Source organism: Vanacampus margaritifer, chromosome 2 (genome assembly GCF_051991255.1).
Source record: "Vanacampus margaritifer isolate UIUO_Vmar chromosome 2, RoL_Vmar_1.0, whole genome shotgun sequence".
NCBI classification, from domain to species: Eukaryota; Metazoa; Chordata; class Actinopteri; order Syngnathiformes; family Syngnathidae; genus Vanacampus; species Vanacampus margaritifer.
This window is the reverse complement of record NC_135433.1, coordinates 24503699-24526966: the sequence shown is the minus strand read 5'-3', so window position 1 is coordinate 24526966 and position 23268 is coordinate 24503699. Positions and strand designations below refer to the sequence as shown.

At 42.9% G+C, this 23268-nt stretch overlaps 2 protein-coding genes across 4 annotated transcripts; both read left to right on the top strand.

The window, feature by feature from the left end:
• Positions 1-165: 165 nt before the first annotated feature.
• Positions 166-10881, top strand: maza (MYC-associated zinc finger protein a (purine-binding transcription factor)). The gene is made up of 7 exons (XM_077556361.1): positions 166-1567; positions 2970-3120; positions 3302-3672; positions 5328-5608; positions 5729-5792; positions 5863-6034; positions 7436-10881. Exons 1-7 carry the CDS (start codon positions 1535-1537, stop codon positions 7741-7743), a joined length of 1380 nt encoding a protein of 459 aa, XP_077412487.1. The 5' UTR covers positions 166-1534; the 3' UTR covers positions 7744-10881.
• Positions 9373-22742, top strand: nlk1 (nemo-like kinase, type 1). 3 transcript variants are annotated; one of them, XM_077556359.1, is made up of 12 exons: positions 9373-9455; positions 12159-12577; positions 14867-14996; positions 15070-15125; positions 17050-17156; positions 17221-17306; positions 17669-17878; positions 17963-18064; positions 18171-18257; positions 18320-18518; positions 18670-18763; positions 20120-22742. In XM_077556359.1, exons 2-12 carry the CDS (start codon positions 12267-12269, stop codon positions 20166-20168), a joined length of 1431 nt encoding a protein of 476 aa, XP_077412485.1. In that variant the 5' UTR covers positions 9373-9455; positions 12159-12266; the 3' UTR covers positions 20169-22742. The 3 variants fall into 3 exon arrangements, with proteins under 3 accessions (XP_077412485.1, XP_077412483.1, XP_077412484.1); XM_077556357.1 differs by lacking the exon at positions 9373-9455 and adding an exon at positions 10974-11373; XM_077556358.1 differs by lacking the exon at positions 9373-9455 and adding an exon at positions 10974-11634.
• The last annotated feature ends 526 nt before the right edge of the window (positions 22743-23268 follow it).

Here is a 23268-nt window from a genome sequence, read left to right as displayed (position 1 = left end):
GAGACCTTGTTTAACTTATTTCAGCCTCCCATCAATAAATATTAACTAATTTCTGTCCTTTGCATTGATATTGAAGCTGTTTTGAGTATTTATTCAATATCAAGGATATTCAGCATATGGTACGTGTATGCCCTTTATCCTCACTAGTTGGACAAATTACAAGAACTGTGTCACAGTGTCTTTCTTGTGGAGAAAAAGCACACCAGTCCGTGGACCTCAACCTGGAAATGGAGGAATAATGGAAGAAATACTCATGGCTTAATGGCAAGTTGTTTGAGCATATTGTATGCAGGGATATTCTTGAGATGAGGAGTGTACTACTAGTTGGGCCTTACAAGTGCAGCACACCAAGGTTTTCTAGTAAGACCGTTCTGCTCGTGCGCTTAATTACCTTACTAGTGAGGACAAAGAGTGTAGCTAGTAGCTGGATATTACATTTCTATTGGCCGTCACGGAACAACGCATTATTTTATTGGGGGGCACATTTGCCACCATAACAGGGCATCAGGTCGCGTTTGTAGTGGCCCGAAGTGGAGTCCTCGTTGCTAAATGTTGACCCACCGAACGACGAGCAGAACTGTGGCAATGCAAGCAGCCGAACGGGAAATTTGTGATTTTGCGGACAGACTATGGCGTGAACGCAGCTTCGACGCTCCAGCTGTTGTCGACTTGCTCGCATCGTCGGAACCGTTTAAGACCATTGGACTGCCTGAGAATGTTATCGGTTGAAGCGGCGGTTTGGCGCATCCGGTGCTGTTCGTCTGTCTGTTGTCGATAGACACAAAACGGCGGCGGGAGAGTGGTGGAGGCGGGGGACGTCGGTTTGCCTCTGTCGAATGTCGGCTTTTATTCGTCGGGAGACGACAGACAACCGTGAGCCAATACTTTCCCTTTAAAGCACATACGACGCATCGGGACAAGACGAGATTTGAAAATAATAATAATAATAAATAAATAAAAAGGAAAGGAAGAAGGACGGCGAGGGAGGGAGGGCGAGAGGGAAAGGGGGGGGGGGAAGAGAAAGATGTCATCCAGGCCATTTAAACACCGAGGCGGAGCCAGGGACCGCGGCCGATGGGCAGCGTCCTAGTCTGGGAAGGAGCGCTACGTGAGGCCGAGGCTTGAAGCTCGCGCAAAGGCCTCTCCTGGAGCTATTGCTAATAAATGTTTATCAGCGTTTCCATCACTTGTGATCATCTTCATCCAACTCTTTATCACTTGATCGCTAATTCGCATGCAGCATTTTATGACATCACACATTAACAAATTGCAGAAAAGGTACAATTGGAGCAGGAATGACAGCCTGCGTTTTTTTTTTTTGGCGCATCCAAATTGAATTCATCAGCTTTGCGGCAAAATAGTCCAGAAGGAGCAGGGAGTTCGATTTAGGCAAATGCCGTCCAGCGGTGCACGATTGTTTTTACAATTTGTCATTTTTTGAGTGACTGAACAGCAAGCGAGCGTTTGTTGGTTTGCTCACCGGCCGAGGGAGCATCCAGGCGGCCCGCCGGTTGCACACTGGCCGCTGAGCAGCATGGACACTTCGTGGAGCAATTTCCTCTTTCAGGTGAGAGCCAAGTGCTTTGTTTCACTTTACACTTGGGGGGTGGTGCAGACGGGAAGGGAAGGGGAGGGGGTCACACGAGGGTCAGGGTCTGCCCCCCCCCCCCCCCCCAGCCGCCTTTTGCATCCAGGAGTCAGTGGGAAGGATGGGTGGGGGGCACGCACTATGTCCATCACGGTGCAAAGCGTTAAATACATCAATGTTTACATGGAGTTGTGACAGCACATTAGTCATAGTAGTATCACATGTAAGTCACTTCATTAGGGACATCAAACCAATGTAAACACTGTGCCATTAAAAATATGACTAAATGTTAGTTACAAGCTTACTACTTCAATGATACCATTTAAAAAAAAAAAAAAAAAAATCACTTTATACATGGCTTATGAAAGTATTGTAATAATAATAATAATCCATTATCTCATACTGTGTATGAAAGTGTATTGCTGCCACAGGGGAAAAAAGGTGTTAAAACGTGGGAAGTTAAGCTTAGGCATTCGACAAAACGGCAATTCCTTCTGATTCAGGTCATTTTTGTGTCTTTTAAACCAGAGGTCCCCAACCCTGGTCCTCAGGGACCGCTATCCAGCCTGTTTTCCATACCTCCCACAGCCAACACAGGTGGAGATCGTTATCAGCCTTCCCCAGAGATTGCTGATTAGCTGATGATATGAATCACCTGTGTTGGCTGTGGGAGGCATGGAAAACAGGCTGGATAAAGGTCCCTGAGGACCAGGGTTGGGGACCTCTGGTTTAAACCATGGTTACCAGCTACCTCACTACATGGCTCTTCTGTATTGTTAAAAAAATAAAGCCAAGTGAAAAAAATTAACATTTAAAAAGAAGACACATAGCTATACATGGGGCTCTGCTAGCGATATACTGTATCTGTCTATCCGTCTATCAATCTCTCTGTAAAGGGCTGTAGATAACAATTCTTTTAATAATCAATCTGTCAATGATTTTGTTTGATGAATCAGTTAACAATTTTTTGATTTACATCATTTTTTAAAAGAAAAATAACCACGACATTATTCCAAATTGACAGTGCAGATTATACACATACTGTAAATTGATGATGTTACAGTTCCTGGTTTGATCTGTAACATCCGTCAGAAGGGAAAAATGTTTATCGTTGTTTTCCAAGGTAAAAAGCACACTTTTTTTATGTTTATGTTTGTCTTATTTTGCCAAAAGATATAATCAGTCTACTTTCATGGAGGACTACAGAAATATGAAAATATTTACAGTTAATATTGACAGTCTGAAATTCTGAGAATTTGGCCAATTTCATATTCAACAAGTTCTCAAACGATTAATCGATTCTCAAAATAATTCCTAACTACGTTTAACAATCAATTAGTTGTGGATTGTTGCACTTCTAACGCATTCTACTTGACGACAGACACCGGCGACTCCAGGCCAGCAGGAGGCGCCCCTGCAGGCGGAGCTACTGCCTGAACTGAGCGGGCCGGCCCAAAGTCCGTTGGCTGAGCACCTGGTGGCGCCACCGTCCACCGTGGACACGGCCGCTCTCAGCGAGGAGCCGCTTCCCGGTGAGGGGTTTAAAAAATTTTTTTTAAAAAAAGTACAGCGCCTCCTTGTTTTACAAGTCTTCTAGGAGGCAACCACAATATAATGGGTGAACTTGTAAATTTTTTGGGGACCATCTGTATGGATCTGTGTGTAAATATCCCCCGTGCTGAATGTAATGTAACTCCCTACTTTCACCCACAGTGAAAGCATCACCACCCAAAGCGCCGCGCCCCGCCCACATCTGCGCCACATGTAACAAAGAGTTCAAGAACAGCTACAACCTGCGGCGCCACCAATCGGTGCACACGGGCATCAAGATGAAGGACCGCGTCGCCCGCGACAAGGATGAGAGTGGAAAGTCGTTCCCCAGACAGAGCATCCCCCTCTCCCTCCTCCAGCTGGCCCTGCCGTCGGAGACCGCCAACCCCGACGCCTCGGACGTCTTCCCACAGCCCGACCAACAGGTGTCGGTGTCCATTGCCCCGGTGACCGTTGCCATGGCGATGCAGCCGCCCCTGCAGACCGTCCCGTCGGCAGCGGTTGTGGTGGTGGGCGCTGCCACTGTGGAGCAGGTGAGTAACTTGGAGCCGCCCATTGTTGGTGTAGTACAGTGGTCAGCAATCTTTCCTGTTAAATTTTAAGTCAAATAGATAACAAAAAATATGTCTGGAGCTGTAAAACATTTGAAGATTATGATGAAAGGAACAGTGTGGCAGTGTTAGTAATACGTACTGATCCATTTTCTTCTACCTTTCGTCTTCCGGTTTTTGGATTTGTTTTTGTCATTTTTCATTCATTTTTAGATTTTCTGCCTTATGGTAATTTTCTGCCTCTCATCTTCCTTTTTTTGGTAATTTTATGGCAATTAATTGACTTTTTTCTGACAGGGTTATTTTTTAGCATTTCTTCTTTTGTTTTGAGACATTTAATGGTTACTTTTTGAACATTTTCTTTCCTGCCTTTTCTTAAATCAAATTCCTGACGTTTTTGGCAATTTTGTGGACATTTTATGGTCATTTTTGGGGATTTTTTTTATTTTTAATTTGGACATTTTATAATTATTTTTCTAACGTTTTCTTTTCTGTGTTGTATTTAATCAATTTTGGAATCTTTTTGGAAATTCCAAAGACATTTGATGGTAATTTTTTTGCCTTTCTAGTTTTGTTTTTGGCTGTTTTTTGGTCACTTTTTGGACATATTTAGTACGGGTGTGCCAAAAAATCGATTCTCATAACAATTGCGATTCTCATTTAGTACGATTCAGAATCGATTTTAAATGTCCCAAAATCAATTTGATTTAAATTATTTTATACCGTCTTGCCTTTGTCTGTGTGTGCCTTTATTTGGAGTGCTGTTCATGTTGTACCGGTTTGGCCACTGAGGGGCAGTGTGGTTTCACGCGGTCAAATACACTGTTAAGTTGTAGCCACATTAGAGTAGAAGGAAAAAGTCACGATCAAGTTATTCCAATAAAAGTTTATTTTTCCAGCGTGTAGCCGTTCTTTTGAGTGATAAAAGTGCCGCGAGTAGTGCACTAATTAGCATTAGCGAGTCAGACTGGAGTAGATCATTACGATTCCTTGCACATCTATAGATTGAAGCAAAAATCATTGTCCATCAAATCATTCTGAATCGAATCGTGAGACAATTTAGGCAATTTTGAAAATGTTTTCATCCAACTTGCATCTCTTTTTTGACAACCTTAAAATTTTACACTATGCCATTTTTTGAATATTTAATTATTCATTTCATATCTAAATCATTAATTTGTTTAGTGAATATTTTTGTTTTTTTGTTTATATTTTATTAAAAATGTTTGAATGTGGATCTCTAAATAAATTAGTAGGGAAAAATAATAATAAAATTGACTTGACTTGGCTTGAAAAAAAAAAAAAATGCTACTCCAGGTACTGTATTTGCTCTTGGGTGCCCACCAGTGGTCAGAGTGCAATAAACTGGCTTAGTTGGCTTGTGCCTTGGCTCGCCTCTGGATACAAATATACATGTATACTCTAATGTATAAGGCAAACATGAATAAAATAAACCTTTAATATGTCGTGATTATATTCCATTCACAATGAAAAACATGGTGAAATACATTTTATGAGGTATCCATTTTGTCTTTTCGCAGCATTTTTTGCTAAACTAGCCACTCACTGTGTAATCTACGTCACGTTGTACATAATCACGCATCTTCCTCTGCATCCTTTCTGCTTTTGCCCTTCAGAATCCCAGCCCAGCCGCCGTCGCGCCTCCTCCCAATTCCGGTGGCGGCGGCGCCAACCAGGTACGCAAGAACCACGCGTGCGAGGCGTGTGGCAAGGCCTTCCGTGACGTCTACCACCTGAACCGCCACCGGCTGTCGCACTCGGACGAGAAGCCGTACTCGTGTCCCATCTGCCAGCAGCGCTTCAAGAGGAAAGACCGCATGAGCTACCACGTGCGCTCGCACCAGGGCGGCGTGGAGAAGCCCTACGTGTGCCCGCACTGCGCCAAGGCCTTCTCGCGGTATGGCAGCTCGTGCGCAGCTTCTGATCTCGGCTCTTGACGTCAGGCTTCTGATTGGCTAAAATGGGTCACTGCTCGCTTGACTACTCACACGTTACTTATGTGTTTGTTTGATTCCAGGCCGGACCATCTCAACAGTCACGTGCGTCAGGTGCACTCCACTGAGAGACCTTTCAAATGCACGGTAATGCCCCCCCGCGCCCCCGCTCGACCCGATGGTCTCGTCATCTTGTCACCATTGTGGTCGCCCACAGACGTGCACATCGGCGTTCGCCACGCGGGACCGCCTGCGGGCGCACCTGATTCGCCACGAGGAGAAAGTGCCATGTCACATCTGCGGGAAGCTCCTGTCGGCGGCGTACATCACGGACCACATGAGGGTCCATAACCAATCACAGCACCACTCCTGCCACCTCTGCAATCGCAGTAAGGCTTATTATAGTTTTGAAATTTTCATTTTAAGTTGTTTTTATTTCATTTTGAATTTTTTAGTTTTCAGGGCGTTTTTCTTAGTTTTCATTACTTTTAAATATGTAAATGTAATATTTAAATATAAATATGCTATTATGCTATGTTCATACTGCAGCTTAACTCATTCACTGCCATTGACGGCTCTAGACGTCGAAAATTCATTTGAACTATTTCGGTTAGTTTAACATTTTTCCCACTTTTGTTGACAAGAGTATGAAAACCTAGAAATGTTTTTATTGTATTAGAACAGATATAAAATTTGGGATTAATCGTGAGTTAACTAGTGAAGTCATGCGATTGATTACGATAAAAATGGTCATCGCCTGACGCCCTAATTTTTTTAAGAATCTTTTCTTAAAAGAAAAAAAAAAGATTATTAAAAATTGGCAAAAAATAATTACTTTTTTTTTTTTTTAAGAAAATATCATTTAAAATTAGGGGTGTCAGGTGATTAAAATGTTTAATCCCATTACTCCACTAGTTAACTCACGATTAATCACAAATTCTATATATGTTCTAAATGTACCAAAAAAAAAAATCTAGGTTTTCATACTCTTGTTAACAAAAGTGGGAAAAAAATTAAACTAATAGAAAGTTAAAATGAATTTATGACGTCTATAGCCGTCAATGGCAGTGAATGAGTTAATCACAAGCTTTTTTTTCTTGCTCATAAATGACATGTATCGGATTTTGCCATGTCAATGTGAAGAGTATATCTGACAAAGATGGTTTTATGTAGCTCAGTTAACACCACAGAGGTGAGGATTAGTTACTTGGAGAGGATCTAAAAGTTTACCAAGCGCAGCCCATGAACGCAAGTTAGCTTAGCAATTTAGCATTCCTGCCAGTTTGTGAGCAGCACATCCGAGCTGATTGGTTTGCATGACGTGTCACTAGTAGCATGACGCCTCTGATTGTTAAAATTGGCGGGAGAGGAGGAAGTTTATGTGTGAAACAGTTGATATAACACATTCTGGGTGCAAAATGAACCAAGGTTTGACAGCCACATGATCGCGATGTCTGGAATTTCAATTTCGATCATGAAACACTAAATTGTTCAGCCCGAGTCTGGATTCTTAGGTTGAGCCCGTCTGACTTATAAGTCATCAAAAGGCGACATACGCAGGAGCAAAAAATAGTGATGACATGAAATTATTGGGTTAAGAAAATGTTGGCTCATCTTACACATAATCCTTGAAATTTCCACAAAACATAAGTCTCAAGGTTGCTCACTGAATGGACTAAAAAGTCAAGGTACCGCTGTTGTAAATCTCACGCACAGTGAAGTGCGCCTGCGTTTTAGCGACGACGAGAAAGGGGTGGTCTCTGACAGCGTGCCGTTTTTGCGCTTTTCAGGCTTCACCACGCTGACGTACTTGCGAGTCCACGCGCAGAAGCACCATGGCCAGGAGTGGAAGGAGAGCGGCGGCGCCCGTGGCGGCTTCGGCGGCGCGGGACCCGGCGGGGTGCTCCTGTGCCAGCTGTGCGGCGTGCAGTGCAAAACCACCACCCAGCTGCAGGGCCACATGGGCACGCACGCCAACCAGGTCGAGCCCGACCCCACCGGCCCCCTGAGCGACGCTCCGCCTGGCGGCGACGGCGGCAGCGCGGTGGGGCTGTTGGTCACTGACTGCTCCAGCATCAGCGCGCAGACGCACAGCTAGCACGCGCATGCTGGGAACACTTGAGAACATCACAATGACGTCATAATGACGACTTTGTTACAAACTGTTTTGAACTTGGTGTCCGAGTGCCACGATGGCGAGATCTCTGTGGCTGTCTCGGGAATCACGGTTACTCATTCCGTTCGCCATAATCACTATATGGGGATCTTTATATGGAGGACCTGGATAGTTCCTAAAATGTCCACCGAAAATCCCTTTGTAGTGATTTTGGAGTTGGGAATGATGAATGACTACGAACGCAGGTATTAATATTTCATCGTCCCCCAACTCAACTGATCGCTATATAACCATTTTTTGATAGTTGAGTCAACAGTGAGGCACCAACATACTACATGAATCGTCTCAACTCACTTCAACATAGTTCCTTGGCACCAAAAGGCAGAGATGGGATGTAACAAAGTGCAAATACTTCGTTACTGTACTTAAGTGTTTGTTCAATACTTTGTACTTTCCTGAGTATTTGTTTTAAACATTTGTATTTATTTATATTTTAATATGAGTATCTGTACTTTTTACTCGATACATTTTCAAAACAAGGTCGTTATTTTTGTTTTTAAATGCATGAAAACGATTCAAATAGTTGACCTGGAAGGAAAAGCAGCTGCCAATGTCTCCAGCTTGTGATTGGCTCTACGACACGCTATCACATGACGTGCAATTGGCTAGATTGGGCCAACCCGTAAATATGAGGTTAATGCGCGCCGCCACAACAGAGGATAATTTGAACTGGATGAGAAGAACGCTGCAGATGGACAGTCAACAAGATGAAAGAAGGTTCAATCATGTGGACCAACAACATGAGCGAGTGATACTCAACGGTGTCCACTCGACCCAGGGCAAGTCAGAGTGTCAACGGGCCGATCACGTCAACCCATTTTTGCTCCTTTAGCTTTTAAATTGAGGAGATATCCTGTAAAAATACTTTTTCTTCTACTTATCAAGTACATTTCAGAGCCCGTACTGTCTTACTTTTACTTGAGTAATTATTTAAGTGAGTACTTTTTACACAAGTAATTGTACTTTGTCCAATGTCAGTACTTTTCCCATCTGCCCAAATGGTGTCAAAGTGCTAGTTCACAACATGAAGCCCCTCAACTCAGGTCAACATGGTACCTTTGCACCAGTATGCATTTAGATGGCGCTCCTCAACCAACTACAACATAATTCCATGTCACATGTTCCATGAAGCTCAACACACTTCAACATAGTTCCTTGGCACCAGTATGCCTTTAGATGGCGCCAAAGCTAATAACAGAATAGGTTAAAGAAAATCGATAAATTCTATGTTCTATATTTGAGGGAACACACATGGAAATAAATTGCATGTTTGCATGAGTGAACGATTCCGAATGCACTCACGACATTTGGAATCATTCGACTCCCTAATCACTACAAGGAATTCAAGATGCACGCTGGGACACATTTCAGGCACTATTTAAGTAACCTCTTCCCCACCACATGTCCAAGAGCACCACAAAGTGACCAACTCCTAATGTAGGGCAGGCCACTACTGTAGAATACAGTATAAACGGCAATTCCCAATACAGCCTCAGACGTCTTGGCTTCATCATGCTTGGCTGAGTGGGAGGGGCCTTTGATGACATCATTATGTTGCATCGACATTTGCAGCCAACATTCAGCGGAGAAGACTGAGGCCAGGAAGAGAGTACAAAAGATTCTCCAGACTTTGTGTAAATTCCTGTTTTTATCCTAAAACATTCCATGGATTCTCATGTGTGCGTGTGGTGCTGCTGGGATTCTTCAGTGACGTCAGTATGTGTGTGTGTGGTTTGCGTGTGTGCTTGCACTTTTTATATATCAATGTTGAACGTTCTCATTGATTAATTTGACGTGTACTTTGTAGCTCCCTGCAGTGGTGCAACAATATGGAAGAACATCTGTGCCATGATAGTTTCAACTGAAATTTCTGATACTGAATTTACAGTCTATATTGAGAGCTCTCCAAACATTCAGTTCAAGCGGAAGTCTTGGCCAAAATGTTCTTTACAATATGTTGTATGTTCCCCCACAGTAGTCCAAACACTGCATTCTGACTAATATTGCGTTTGTGGCATGTAAATTAAGCAGCAAAATGCACCCATTTGTCTCCAATTCAGGGGGCGGCCATTTTGCCACTTGCTGTCGACTGAGGATGAAATCACAGTTGTTCAGGGCTCATGCTGTATTCGATAAAGGTGGGAAGTCAGAAATGTCCCACTCAGATTGTCCTATTTCCGACCTGAGGCAAATCTAAACAACAACGCTGGCTGATTCCGATTGTTTGTTGTTCTGGTTAACGGAGTCAGTCCAAATCATTAATATAATAACTAAGTTAGTGTATTAAAGAAATAATAAAGATAATCATGTAAATTAGTTTTTGACATTCAGGGTCTGTGTCTGTCTAAGGAGTTTGCCATTGTTGAATGACCTTAGACTGAAGCCGGCAACTCGGATCTCTGAGTTGAAAGGGGCGACTTTCTGGTATGAAGTCAGAAAGTCAAACTTCCCACCTTCCTAGAATGCAGCATCATGACATTATGGCTCAGCTACCTGAGCAGCTGTGATGTCATTTACAGTCAACAGCAAGTGGCAAAATGGCCGTGCCTTGAGATGGATAAAAAGAAAAAAACTGGTGCATTTTTCTGCTTAAGTCATTCCACTATCATAATATTAGTCAGGATACCATGTTTAGACTAGTGGGGATGCATAGAACATATTGAAATAAGGAACTTTTTGGGTTGACTTCCCCTTTAAAAAGAAAATCATCTAAAAAAGTTGAGTGTAACAAAATCACATTGCAAAATTTCTGTATACAATATAAAATTCATCTAAAAAGTACTGTAAAACAAAATTGTGTAAAAATGTCAACATCTTAAAAAATGGTATAAAATAATTCAACATTCGGAAAAAATAAGTTAAAAGATCTGTATAAAATATGCAAAAATGTTGCAGAGAAAATTCAATATTCCAAAAATTCTGTGTATTTTTTCCCCCCCAACATCCAAATTCAAATGGTAATCTCAGATGGCTGGATGTACCTCCATCCAAGTACTGTAATTATTTTTCGTGCTCGTGCATATTGATGATCGTTGAGTGTATTAAATGCACAAAAGTGAACTTTGCACGTCGTTGATGTTGCTAAGCTAACTTTAGCATGGCGCTCCGGTAGCAGCAGCACTATGGTCATCCCTCCCCCTCCCCCCACTCAGGCTCCTCCTCCTCGTCGGTCGCCAGCAGCTCGCTAGCTAGCAGCAGGCGGTGAGACGTCTGCGTCAGGCAGCAGATGCCGCTTCTACTTCTTGCCTTCACTTGACGGAGCTTTTTGGATAATCGCTCCGTAAAATTGGAGGCCCTTTCTCCGGTGGACGCTCCTTTGATGTCGAGCTTGGCGAGCAGGGAGAAGCTAGCCGCGAGCTAGCTGCTCTCTCGGCTATCATCTTCATCGTCTGAAAACTCTTCATTTTTTTCGACTTTTCTCCCTTATTGACTGTTGACGTCTGTTGTCGCGTCTGCATTGAGCGGTCCTTCGTCTGCGTGTGGAGTTTACAACAAGTTGTGTCGGACTGGCTTGTTTTTTTTCCAGTTTTTTTTTTTTTGCCGAGTATGTAGGTCAGTGTCGCCAAGAGATGTGGGTCATCGCTGCATAGCTCCAGCAGATGCTTAGCAACACGGCTAAAATGCTAGCTCGTAGCTTTGTTTTTGTTTTGATTTTTTTGTTGTTAGCTCGTAGTAACCCAGCTAAGAGTTAGCTCAATAGAAAGACGGCTAACTGCTAACTCATAGTTTTGATTTTGTTTTTTGTTAAATTTTGATAGCTCAGAGTAACCCTGCTGACTATTAGCTTCATTACAATACGGCCAACTTAACTCAGTAAGCTTATAGTTTTTCTTCTTCTTTTTTATTCAACTTATATTATAAACTAAACAAAATTTTAGCTCATTAGCAACACGGCTAAGGGTTCATAGGTTGTTGTTGTTGTTTTTTTTTTAAAGCTCATAGTACCACAGCTAAATGTTAGTTCCTTAGCAACACTGCTAACTGTTAGCGTGTACTTTTCTTTGGATACGTTACTTCATAGTAACACAAGTGTTAGATCCTTGCCAACACAGCTACCTGCTAACTTTTGTTATTTTGTTAGCTCATAGTAAGTCACCTAACTGTTAGCTCCTTAGGAACACGGCTAAGTGTTAGATCCAATTGCAACAGCATCAATTCCCTTTATTCCCTTTCATTTTATACTATACTCATATATTTTTATACATATATAAAATACTAGTTTCAACTACTTTTCAGTCAATGCTTAGGGTTAACGATTAGCATTGTTACCTCCACTTCCATTGATTAAAGTGATTATCAAATCCCCATTGAACTTTTTTTTTTTCATGTAATGTAAGCTGTGTCCACGGTGGCGCCTTGGCGGAGGTCGAGGGTCATGTGCAGCTTGCAACCGCAACCCCTCCACGTCTAGCCAGCCAGAAGGAGGCGCAAGTGCAGCTCTGAGGATGGCCTTCCACGGTGCAGGCCGCCAAACACTCTGCGGCGACCTGTTCTCTGGCTCTGACTTGGCTCACAAATACTTTTACGTCAACTCGTCTTGCGGGACCCCCTCGGCTGCTCTCAGCGCCACCCCGTGCGTCAGCGGGCCTCCAGCTGCCCCGGCCGGGACCCCCCGGCATCCCACTGCCCTGGGGGGTGGTGCCGGTGGGGGAGCTGCTGTGCCGCAGCCATACAGCAACCCAGCCAGCGAGGTGCCCAGCCCGGCCGAGATGGAGCCCGATCGGCCCATTGGATACGGGGCCTTTGGCGTGGTCTGGTAAGGATGGATGCAAGGCTTCAGCCACAGTAAATTGAGTCAATTTTTACAGACAGTGTTTTGGTGTAAAGCCTAGTAAACTCATAAGGATTTTTCAAATGTTTTTTGACAGACCCAACACATAAAAATAGAAAACCAAGCATTCAACAGTTTTGGCACCACCCACCTTAATATTCTGTCTCACCATCAATCTTGAAACAAAGCTCTACGTGGCAGAAATCTTGCATGATCAGATGTGATCTCTCCAAAGCAAAGAACAGAAAATTCTGGAAATTCGCTGATGTTACCCAAATGTTTCTGAAGAGGACCAGAAGCAGAAGTGTTGAAAATTGGTGAAGTCGTTAAGAAAAGACTTGCTTTGGAAGTTATTTCTTGGCATCTGGGTAACCCACTTTTATGCAAACAATAACATAGATCAAGTAGGACTTTTTATTTTATTTACCACAGCTTCTACGAATCAAATGACTTGTCGTCTTTGCCCACACGGATGAAGATTTTTGGTAACAAATATGAACATGTTTAACATTTAAGCTTTTTGGCTTAACACATATCAGACCAAATGATACTATTAAAGCCTCTATATACCGGCCACGTCAGCCAAATGTGACTGACGCCTACCGCCTCTGGCATCGGCCTGACTGTCGGCACATCACATTGGAAAAATGGCGCAAATGCACACTGCAACAGACACCGACAGTATCGCATGCATGAGAAGTAATACCCTCTATACAATCTTTGTTTAAAAAAAAAAAAAAAAAAGGCAACTGGAAAGCTCTTTACACCCGAGTGTGGGCGAGATAAAAAAAAAACGCAAACAATTCATACCACTATCTTTTCCACTCACGATGTACTCCTACGTGACGCACACCCTCAGGCTCCTTACAGAGTATTATGTAATATAAAAGTAAATCCTACCTGATATGTCCAGTTGTGTCTATTCCAGGGGTCCCCAACTAAATTTGCTAGAGGTCCACTAAAGCGATCCGCCCAATTGACCTGGACACGAAAAACACCCAACCGCAATAATTTCATTTTCTGCTTTTTTATTCAATTGTAAACATGTCAATTATTTGATACAAGCTTCAATTTCTTAAATAATTCAATTCAGCTTATTTTTAGTCTATTCAAATATTTCATTTATTTATTTTTTGTGCAAATATTCAATTGTTAAATCTTTCAAGGAAGGGTCCCCATCACTAGTTATGAATACAACAATTTTCACAATATTTCCTTTCTCTTAAAGCATTTCCTTTATGGCGAAATATATGTCCTCTCCTCTCCTATGCGTTTTCAAAGCTGTGATACCCAAAATGTCCTCTATGAATGTTTTGGTCTCCTCGTGATAGAATCGGACATAAACCAAAAGCTGAGGATTGTCACTTACATCAGTTGATTGATTCATCCGGAGTTAGCGAAATACACTGGGCACTTTGGATGGCGCCGTCCATCTGGGGGTGCACATCCTCCAAGTGCACGGACCTTAAGTTCCTCTCCTTTCTCTTTAAATAGCGTGTCTGCCATTGCATCCAAAAATTCCTCGACCATTCCGGAGTCAGTAAAAGGATTTTTGTGCTTGTAGCGCTCGATGCCGGTAAAATTAAAGCATACACCTCAGTCCATTCACTTTTCAGTGTCTACTTTTCTGACTTTTGACAACGCCATACTTCATCACGTTTGTCGTGAGAATGCGTGCACCCCCAAAAACAAGCAAACGTTTGTGAGCTTACCGGACCCCCCCGGCTCAGGCATAGCTGCCCTCGCGCGCGCCTGTTCAAAAATCGTCTATCGGTAAAACTGAATATATTTCACCCCCAGTGCATATTGTTGGAGGTCCGGATGAAAGGGTCTCTGGGTCTGGATCTGGACCGCGGTCTGCCATTTGCTGACCCCTGGTCTGCTCTATTGGCATATCCTTTAACAGTAATTACAAACAATGCCAGTCTCTCGTAATGATGAATTTATCTTCTCGATCTTGTGTCCAGCCAGACATAATAATAATGTCCAAATGTGAAGGGTGATAATGTGCAAAATGAGCAAAATTGTCGAGGCTTTCCATCGCTTACTGTTTATCTGCATTTGTCACTTCCTGATATTAAGCCAAAAATGATTTGGGTTATGACTTTTGGTCCATATCGCCCAGCTCTAGTGGAGACTTGGATCATGTTCGTCTCACATGTCATGGTGTAGACATGCTGAATGAATACATTCACATGTTCATCAGATTGCTTTGTTGTAAGAAAGAGGTCATCATTCTGGGTGGTACCCATTTTGAGTGTTATCATGTGGCAGGTCGGTGACGGACCCTCGAGACGGCCGTAAGGTGGCGCTGAAGAAGATGCCCAATGTCTTCCAGAACTTGGTGTCGTGCAAACGCGTCTTCCGGGAGCTGCGCATGCTGTGCTTCTTCAAACATGACAACGTAACGCCCCGCCCTCTCCTTCGTCACAGTGACATCCCCGATGACATGACTGATCGTTGCTGTTGCGTTTCAGGTGCTGTCGGCACTGGACATTTTACAGCCACCGCAGATTGACTGTTTCGAGGAGATGTATCCTTGTCCACGCTCGTTTATTCATCGCATTGTAGGCGGACAGCATCGTCTTTCTGTTAGGTTGCTTTCCTTGCTCAAGTGTTTTATTATCCATAAGAAAAACAATATTTTTTTATGCCTCATCAACTCCATTATTAAAACGTTTCATTGCAAATATGTGAAATCCACCAACTATTTTAAACTTTTTTTATTCTATTTATTTAATTTTAAAAAGACTCAGTTTCATCATCCCAAAGTTTCAAAAATCAAAAAAAAACAACCTTATTTGTAAATTATTATGATTAGCTTAATTAGAAGTATAATAAGAAGTATCGTATAAATGTAACCCGCTCCGACAATGGTCCACATATCGGCGACATTAGTTTTGGGTTAGTGACAAAAAAGTCGATTTTGAAATTTCTCCAAAAATAGCCTCCTTGAGGTCTCTATATTCATTTCCCAGCAGCACAAAAGTTAAAATTGTTGCATACTAGTAGAAGTGTATGAAAATAAGTCATGTTTAGAACAAGTGCATCTTTAGCTAGCAGCGCATCTCGGGAACCTGCCTCAAAATAACCCGGAGTTCCTTGCCTCTAATGCCACCTCACAAATGGTTTTTAAAAATGGACATAGCAGCCAATAAAAGTCTAAATGCACCATAATGTGACCCTTAAGCACGAAAATGAACAGAAGACACGCGTCATAAAAAACGTATCCAAACTTACAGTATAGCAGAAGCAAATGTCGTCATCGGTCCGGACGCCGCGGCAAATGTTTGCAAACAGAAATAATCTTCAGTTCAGATCTCGTTCTTTAATGAGTCTATTTCTACTATGAATTGAAGGTCATGTGTTCATGCACTAAAGCATGTCACACTAACGAGGGTGAAGATCATGCAAGCAGCTCCCACCAGAGGAGAGTGACAGCGAGTCGGGGATGAAGTTGTGAAATGCAATATTGCAATAGTGTATGCAATAATGTAGGCTAATGTAATAGTGTATTGTAAAAAATGCCATGTTCTGATCACTTCTTGATGTTGTCGATTTCATGAGACGGCGTCTCTGAAAGATGACACGCCACTTTCTCGACGCATCACAAATGAATTGTCTGCCTGGGTGGCAGAATATCACCACAAATGTTCACTTTATGCTCTTTTTAAGTGGGATGAAATTAAAATCAAATATGAGCTATGAAATATGAAACTTGAAGATGAATAATTATCGTGACACTCTACCCCAAAATGCACGCACCTTTTTGGAGTGACTTGTAAATACTGTACAGTAAGTATGTATAGTGTTGTGTTCCTTATGTATTACTTTTTTTTTTTGGGGGGGGGGGGGGTCATTAAAACTGTTTTATTTTCATTATGTGACCAAATGCATTCACGATTTAACATCTATGATAAGTTCTTAATAAACTTACTTGTCACAGGCCACACCAAATGGCAAATAATCTTAAGTGACACAAAATGATTAAACCAAATTTCCCACTGCGGTAATGTAACCTCATACAAACAAGAAAACATCACAAGGAGCAGCAATAAAAAAATATAAAAAAAACTGTCTGATGATGCCTCAGAAAATGAATTGTAAGCTGAATGTGATACTCAAAAGTGGAGGCTGATTTCATTTGTTGAGAGGTCAAACTCCCAAAACTTTTAAAGACTTAAAATCTCGGATGATGTCCAATTTGAACTTTTTGTTTCTTAATGTTCATCTTAAATGTTTATGTTTCCAAACCAAAATGAACCCCCAATCATTTTGACTTCATTACTAAGCATTTCAACTGCAGTACTTAAAATTTTATTTAACTTAGGAGTAATTAAGAAAAGTGTCCAAAATGAACAAATCACAATAAACATCAGGATAAATATGTGTGGAAAAATAAGCATGTATATGAATGGACTCCATTTGCGAGCGGTGGCCCTTGACAGAAAGTGCAGCTACGTGATCACGGAGTTGATGCAGAGCGACCTTCACAAGGTCATCGTGTCCCCTCAGCCGCTCACCACTGACCACATCAAGGTCTTCCTCTACCAGATCCTGCGAGGTGAGCGCCCACTAGCGCCCCCTGTTGTTGAGGGGTCTTGCTGACTGGAGGCTTGTGTGCGCAGGCCTCAAGTATCTCCACTCTGCCGGGATTCTGCACCGCGACATCAAACCCGGGAACCTTCTGGTCAACAGCAACTGCCTGCTCAAGGTCTGTATGTCCACTTTGATTTCTTCAGCTCACTCAGTTTGCTTGCCCTCATTCAAGGAGAAAGCGCAGCAATATTTACTTCATTTTCACATTCAAAAAGTATTTATAATTGCCAATTTATGCACTACTGTCTTACTTGAAAATAATTCCCTGGCACCAGAATAAAGTTAAAAATCAACCTTATTTTGCTTTTCATTATTAAAACTATGTTGGAGAAAAAATGGTGGTGTTCTTGTATAGCCTTTAATCAACAATGGGGTCAAAGGGCTTCACAAGCCCACATTAGAGAAAAATTAGCCACATCCCAAGTCAAGTCACGACCAATCCAATGGCCGTGACTCTTTTTCCTTTGTTCTGTTCAGATTTGCGATTTTGGGCTGGCGCGCGTGGAAGAACCAGACCCATCACGTCACATGACCCAGGAGGTGGTGACGCAATACTATCGAGCGCCCGAGGTGCTGATGGGCTGCCGCCATTACGGCTCTGCCATCGACGTGTGGTCGGTGGGCTGCATCTTTGCCGAGCTGCTGGGCCGCCGCATCCTCTTCCAGGCGCAGAGTCCCATCCAGCAGGTCAGCGACATTAAGCTTCAAAGTGTGTCACTTGAAAGCCTGCTTTGGTTGCCTAACGTGCGCTCGTCGTTTGCGGCTCTTCAGCTGGACCTGATCACAGATCTGCTTGGTACGCCGCCGCTGTCCGCCCTGGCGGCAGCCTGCGAGGGCGCCCGGGCTCACATCCTGCGCGGACCGCACAAACCCGTACGTCGCCTTTCACTTTTGCCGAGCGTCAAGGTTATTACTGATCGGCAAGTAGCTGACAACTGTGCGCTGTGGGCTTGTGTGTTGGGCGCGTCTGCGTTTTCAGCCGTCGCTGTCGGTGTTGTACATGTTGTCGGACGGCGCCACCCACGAGGCGGTGCACCTGCTGTGCCGCATGCTGGTTTTCGACCCGGTGAGTTCAGCAGCGTCTGTGGCGTGCGCGTCGGCCCGCGTTGAACGACCATCTCCCCGCAGGCCAAGCGCATCTCAGGCGGCGACGCGCTGTCGCACCCGTACCTGGACGAGGGCCGCCTGCGCTACCACACGTGCATGTGCCAGTGCTGCTACTCGGTGCCCAGCGGGCGCGTCTACACCCGAGACTTTGAGCCGGCCGCCGAGCGGCCCTTCAGCCACAGCTATGAGAACAGCCTGCTGTCCGTGTGGCAGGGCAAAGGTAATTGATTATCTGCGAGTGATGTATGAGTCACATCTTTCATTGAATGTGTTAAAAAATAATTGTTTAGCTTTTGGGGGGAGCCCCAAGAAGCTGCTTTGAAAAAGTCCAAAAAGATTTTCTGAGAGGTTTTGTTCCTTCTTCTTCTCAGAGCTGATCCATCGCTTCATCACGGAGCACCAGCAAGGCAAGCGAGTCCCGTTGTGCATCAACCCTCAGAGCGCCGCCTTCAAGACCTTCATCAGGTCAGTTCCGCCCCCATGCATCATCATCATCACCACATTCCCCGTGAGCCACACACTCGCTTTCAGGGCTGCAACTAACAATTCTTTTCATCATTGATTAATCTGTGGATTATTTTGCCGATCGTTCGATCAAAAAACTTTTTGATTTTCATCTGTTTCTTCAAAAGCATTGTTTTTAATTGACAGGGCAGAAAACATATTAAGATTCAGTTACAGCTTTGGTCCGTAATATCCATCAGAAAATCGGCAAAGATGTAGGTAGGGCTCTTTTTTTTTCTCTTTTTTTATAAAGTAAATGCAAATGTGTATTAAAGAGAATCAGTCTGCTTTTATGGAGGACTAGAGAAACCTGATCATATTTACTAGTGTTGTTCCGATACCGGTATCGGGAGAGGCCCCGATACTGCATATAAACAGTGACATTGGCAAGTACTAACAAGTAACATGCCGATACCATTATTTACAACGCTAATATAGGACTTTGGATGCAGCATCTTGTGTCTTGCTTATGCTTGACATTCACTGATGTGTGACGTGTTCACTGCATGCCAAGATATCCTATTGGCCCTTAAATGCTCTGAACCAATGGCAGGGCAGCTTTTTCATGTTGGAAAAAAAACCCACCTGGGTTTTCGGTACGGTATCGGCATCGGCCGATACTGCAAAACTGGATATCAGAATCTGTATCGGTGGCCAAAAAACGGTATCGGAACAACACTAATATTTACTGTTGAAAGACTAAAATAATTTGGACAGTTTTAAACTTCAACAAGATCTCTCTAACGATTATCCAAAATAATTACCGATTATTTGTCGCCATCTGTAACTGGAGTTAGGGTTCAATAGTGATTGCGCGTGGGTGTTACCATTTGGCAAAGACTTTTCATTTTGGTTTATTCCTAGTTGTTAGTGAGAGTTAGCGATCACTTGCCGTTATTAGCAGTCACTCGTGGTCGTTAGCTGATCTTGGTGGTCACAAGGAGTTGCAAGCTGTCACTTTGCAGTCATTAGCAGTTGATTCGTGGCCACTAGCGATCGCTGGCATTCATTATTGACTGTAAGTAACAGTCTAGTGGGTGTTAACTAGTGGGTGTTAGTGGTCACTGCTGATTATTAGCAGTAGTTAGCTGAAGTTAACAGTTACTAGCAGTTGCTGGCAGTCATTTGCAGATATTAACTGTAGTTAGTGGTGGTCACTTGCAGTCTTTGTGTTTAGTGGCAGTCAGCTGTAATTAGCGGTCACTAGCTAGCAATTGTTAGCGGTCACTGGTGGTAATTAGCGAGTGATGTTATCAGCAATCATTAGCTGTAATTAGCAGCAGTTACCTGTCTAACCTGCAGTCTTGTTGTCCTCAGGTCCACAGCCTGGCACTCATCCAAGGTGTCCCGCAAGGAGGAGAGATGAGTGTCCTTTCCTTCCTCGTTCTCCTCCTCCTCGCCGCCTCAACCAACCTTGATGTCCACTTTTCCCGCACGTGAACAAAAGCCAATGGCGGCGACAGGCTCTGCCCACTGTGGCGGCACTACAGGTGCTGATGACAGAAAGAAAAGAAGAAGGAAAAAAAAGCTTCTGCTGCAGAAAATGACTAAAAAGTTTAGTGAGTAGAAATGTAGATTTTTGTTGGCTTTAGCATTCCGCGTGCTCCATGTAGCAGAGTGTCGTGTAGCGCCCACTCCTGGTGTCCACACACTCCTCGCCCTCTTCACACTCGGCAGCAGAGCATGGGATATCTTTTGACCTTCATTCCTCTCGTCTTTTGTTTTTAGGACAGGAACTGTGATATGTGTTTCACACGAGACGCGTGTGAGCTTGTGTGCGTGTTGTTAAGTTATTGCGTAAGGATGGGCCACCGTGATGGCGCCCGAACATGACGCCCTGCCCGCCCACACCCGCCACTTCAGCGCCATTCCTCCTACCCCACGCGTGTCGTCGCTGGTTTCTCCTTGCTCCTCACTCCCTTCCAGTATGAAAAGCCGCTTGAGCGTTTATGTTCTTGATGTCTACCTGCTAGTACGTAAACAAATGTCTTACTAGTAGTTTCTTTTCTTTCCACTACTAGTGCCTCTTTTGGCCTACTAGTACATCATCAAGCTTTGATATTGAAGCCGTTTTTTGCGAAATATTCTCTTTTGTGAGTAATGTGCACACAATACTACATTTTAAATATCCCATCTCTGTTGAAAACGGAGTCTTTTTGTCTATGGCGGTGAATGACTTAAGCAAGCTAGCAATGACGTGAAATAAATACTCAAGCGTCTTTCCACATGCAAGCAAATGGCAGCCTGGCTCTTGTTCCTGTTGTGATGTTGCCACAGGGACGGAAGCATTAGGAACTTCCGGATCGTTTCGGAATCTTCCGTCTGCTTCTCAGCATGGACTTGAGCAGCTTAGAAAGACGCTGAAGGAAGTTTTCCATCTTTTTTTTTTTTTTTAAGAGAGATGCAAATGGTACGACGCCTCCTCGGCGGCGGAGGCGGCGCGTTCGAACACACTCGTGAAGTCGCTGCTTCCGCGGTCCCTTCGCCACTGCAGGAACTTTTGCCAGGAATCTTCTGGGATCTCAGGAAGTTCAAATGCCCGCGCCCGCACGCACACCCAACTAGTGCCAACATGTCACTTTCCTGTCGCTCCTCACTTCCTGTTTGCTTGAGTCTAACCCCCTCCCACATCCCATTGGCCGGCGTGCGACTTTCCTGTGCACACATTTATTTATTGTGCGCCCACTGATTCGCTTGAACTTTGAACCGCGCTGACGCAAGGGGAAGATTATTAAAGGTTATCACAAGTGTTTTCACTTCCTCTTTGATAAAAAAACAAACCACTTGAATCCCCCCCCACCCCTCCAATCCGGCCTGGCCAAAAAGTCAATTTATTAGGACCCACGTGTATAATACTATGTGACAAAATGGAGTCCGTTCCAAATGTGATAAACGTTCCAGTTTAAAAAAAAAAAAAAAAAAAAAAGAAAGGATGAGGGACAATAGCTCCTCTTTGAAGAGCACCAGACATGACAGGGGTAAAAGAAAAATAATTGTGGCCAATACAAATATAACGTGCATGAAATGCTAAATTGTGGCCATGAAATACCGCATCTTGTATACACAAAATAGATTACTACAAGTATTAAGTTGATTGAACATGTTGATTAGGAAATAAGGGGCGAAGAACATTGGATTCTGTAATCAATAAATTCTCAACAAAAAAAGGAACTGAACATGAATCATGTTTCAAAGGTTGAAACGTCATAAAAACTTTTGATGAAAATTTGTAGCTACAAAATATGTATAAATTGCGCTTGAAATACAAAATACTAATTTGTAGCTGTCAAATTAAAATAACGCGCTAGAATTATTATTTTTTTAACTAATTTGTGGCCACAAAATGTGTAGAATGTGCACAGTACTTAGTCATTTGTGGCTATAAAATACTAATTTTGTGGCCGCAGTATGCTAATTCATGGCCACAAAATATGTAGAATGTATGCTTGAAATCCTCATTTAGCAATATGAGGCTTTGTTTATGCAACATTCTTGTTCATAACATTCGATTTACATTTGTGGCCACAGTTGTCTATGTCGTGGTCACATATTAGCATATTGTGTACATGTTTACATTTTGTGGCCAAAATTTAATTCATTTGCCCCCAATCATGTCTGTGGCTGCGTACTTTTGAAGTCATTATTTTGTGTATTGTTAGCTGGTTAGCATTGGTTTGTTGACAGAAAGGAAAGCGACTTACCGAGGAACAACGTGGAACTTTTTGGACTTTGCTGCCCCCCGTTTGATCGATCGATCGGTCGGTCGGTCGACTCCCTCGGCTCTCAATGGTTGTTTAGCGATTAGCCGGGTTTTGCTGGTGTTGATTCAATATGATGCTCATGTTTGAAAAAGTGTTTTAGCTGACTTGTTTTTCTTGTTTTGACAAATACTTGAAGTTAACGTAGAGAGTGATGATCAATAAAAATGACACTGGAACAACGGCTTTTATTCTTTATTACCGCAACCAAAAAACGGGGAAAAAACTGGTTCTTCAGTTACAAATGATATGTTTCATTTTTTAAATGGTGAATAAAGCTTGGAGGATAAATGTGGAAGTAACAAAGATGTTGTAGGCCTATTGTATACCTTGCGTTTCTCGATTTTAAGACAAATAAGGTACAAAATAAATAAAAAAATGCAAAATTTAATTCACATATTGTCAACAATAAAAAGACTCATAAACAGAAACAATTGCAATGTTTCGACATATGACATATATATATATATATAACGACAATAACAACCGCCAATTGATCAGCTGTTACAATTCACCAGACAAGCATCAGTATTTTTCGAGTTTTGTGAATGTTCCTTTTGACCCCTGCCTTGTTTGGTAGCCTTCCACTCGAGAAATGCAAGTCTTTTTTCTTTGTTACTTCCACATTCAGCTCCGCAAATGTCCAAGCTTCAATTTGATACATGGCATGTTACTATTTCCAAAAGCCGTATATTATGTGTAACCAAA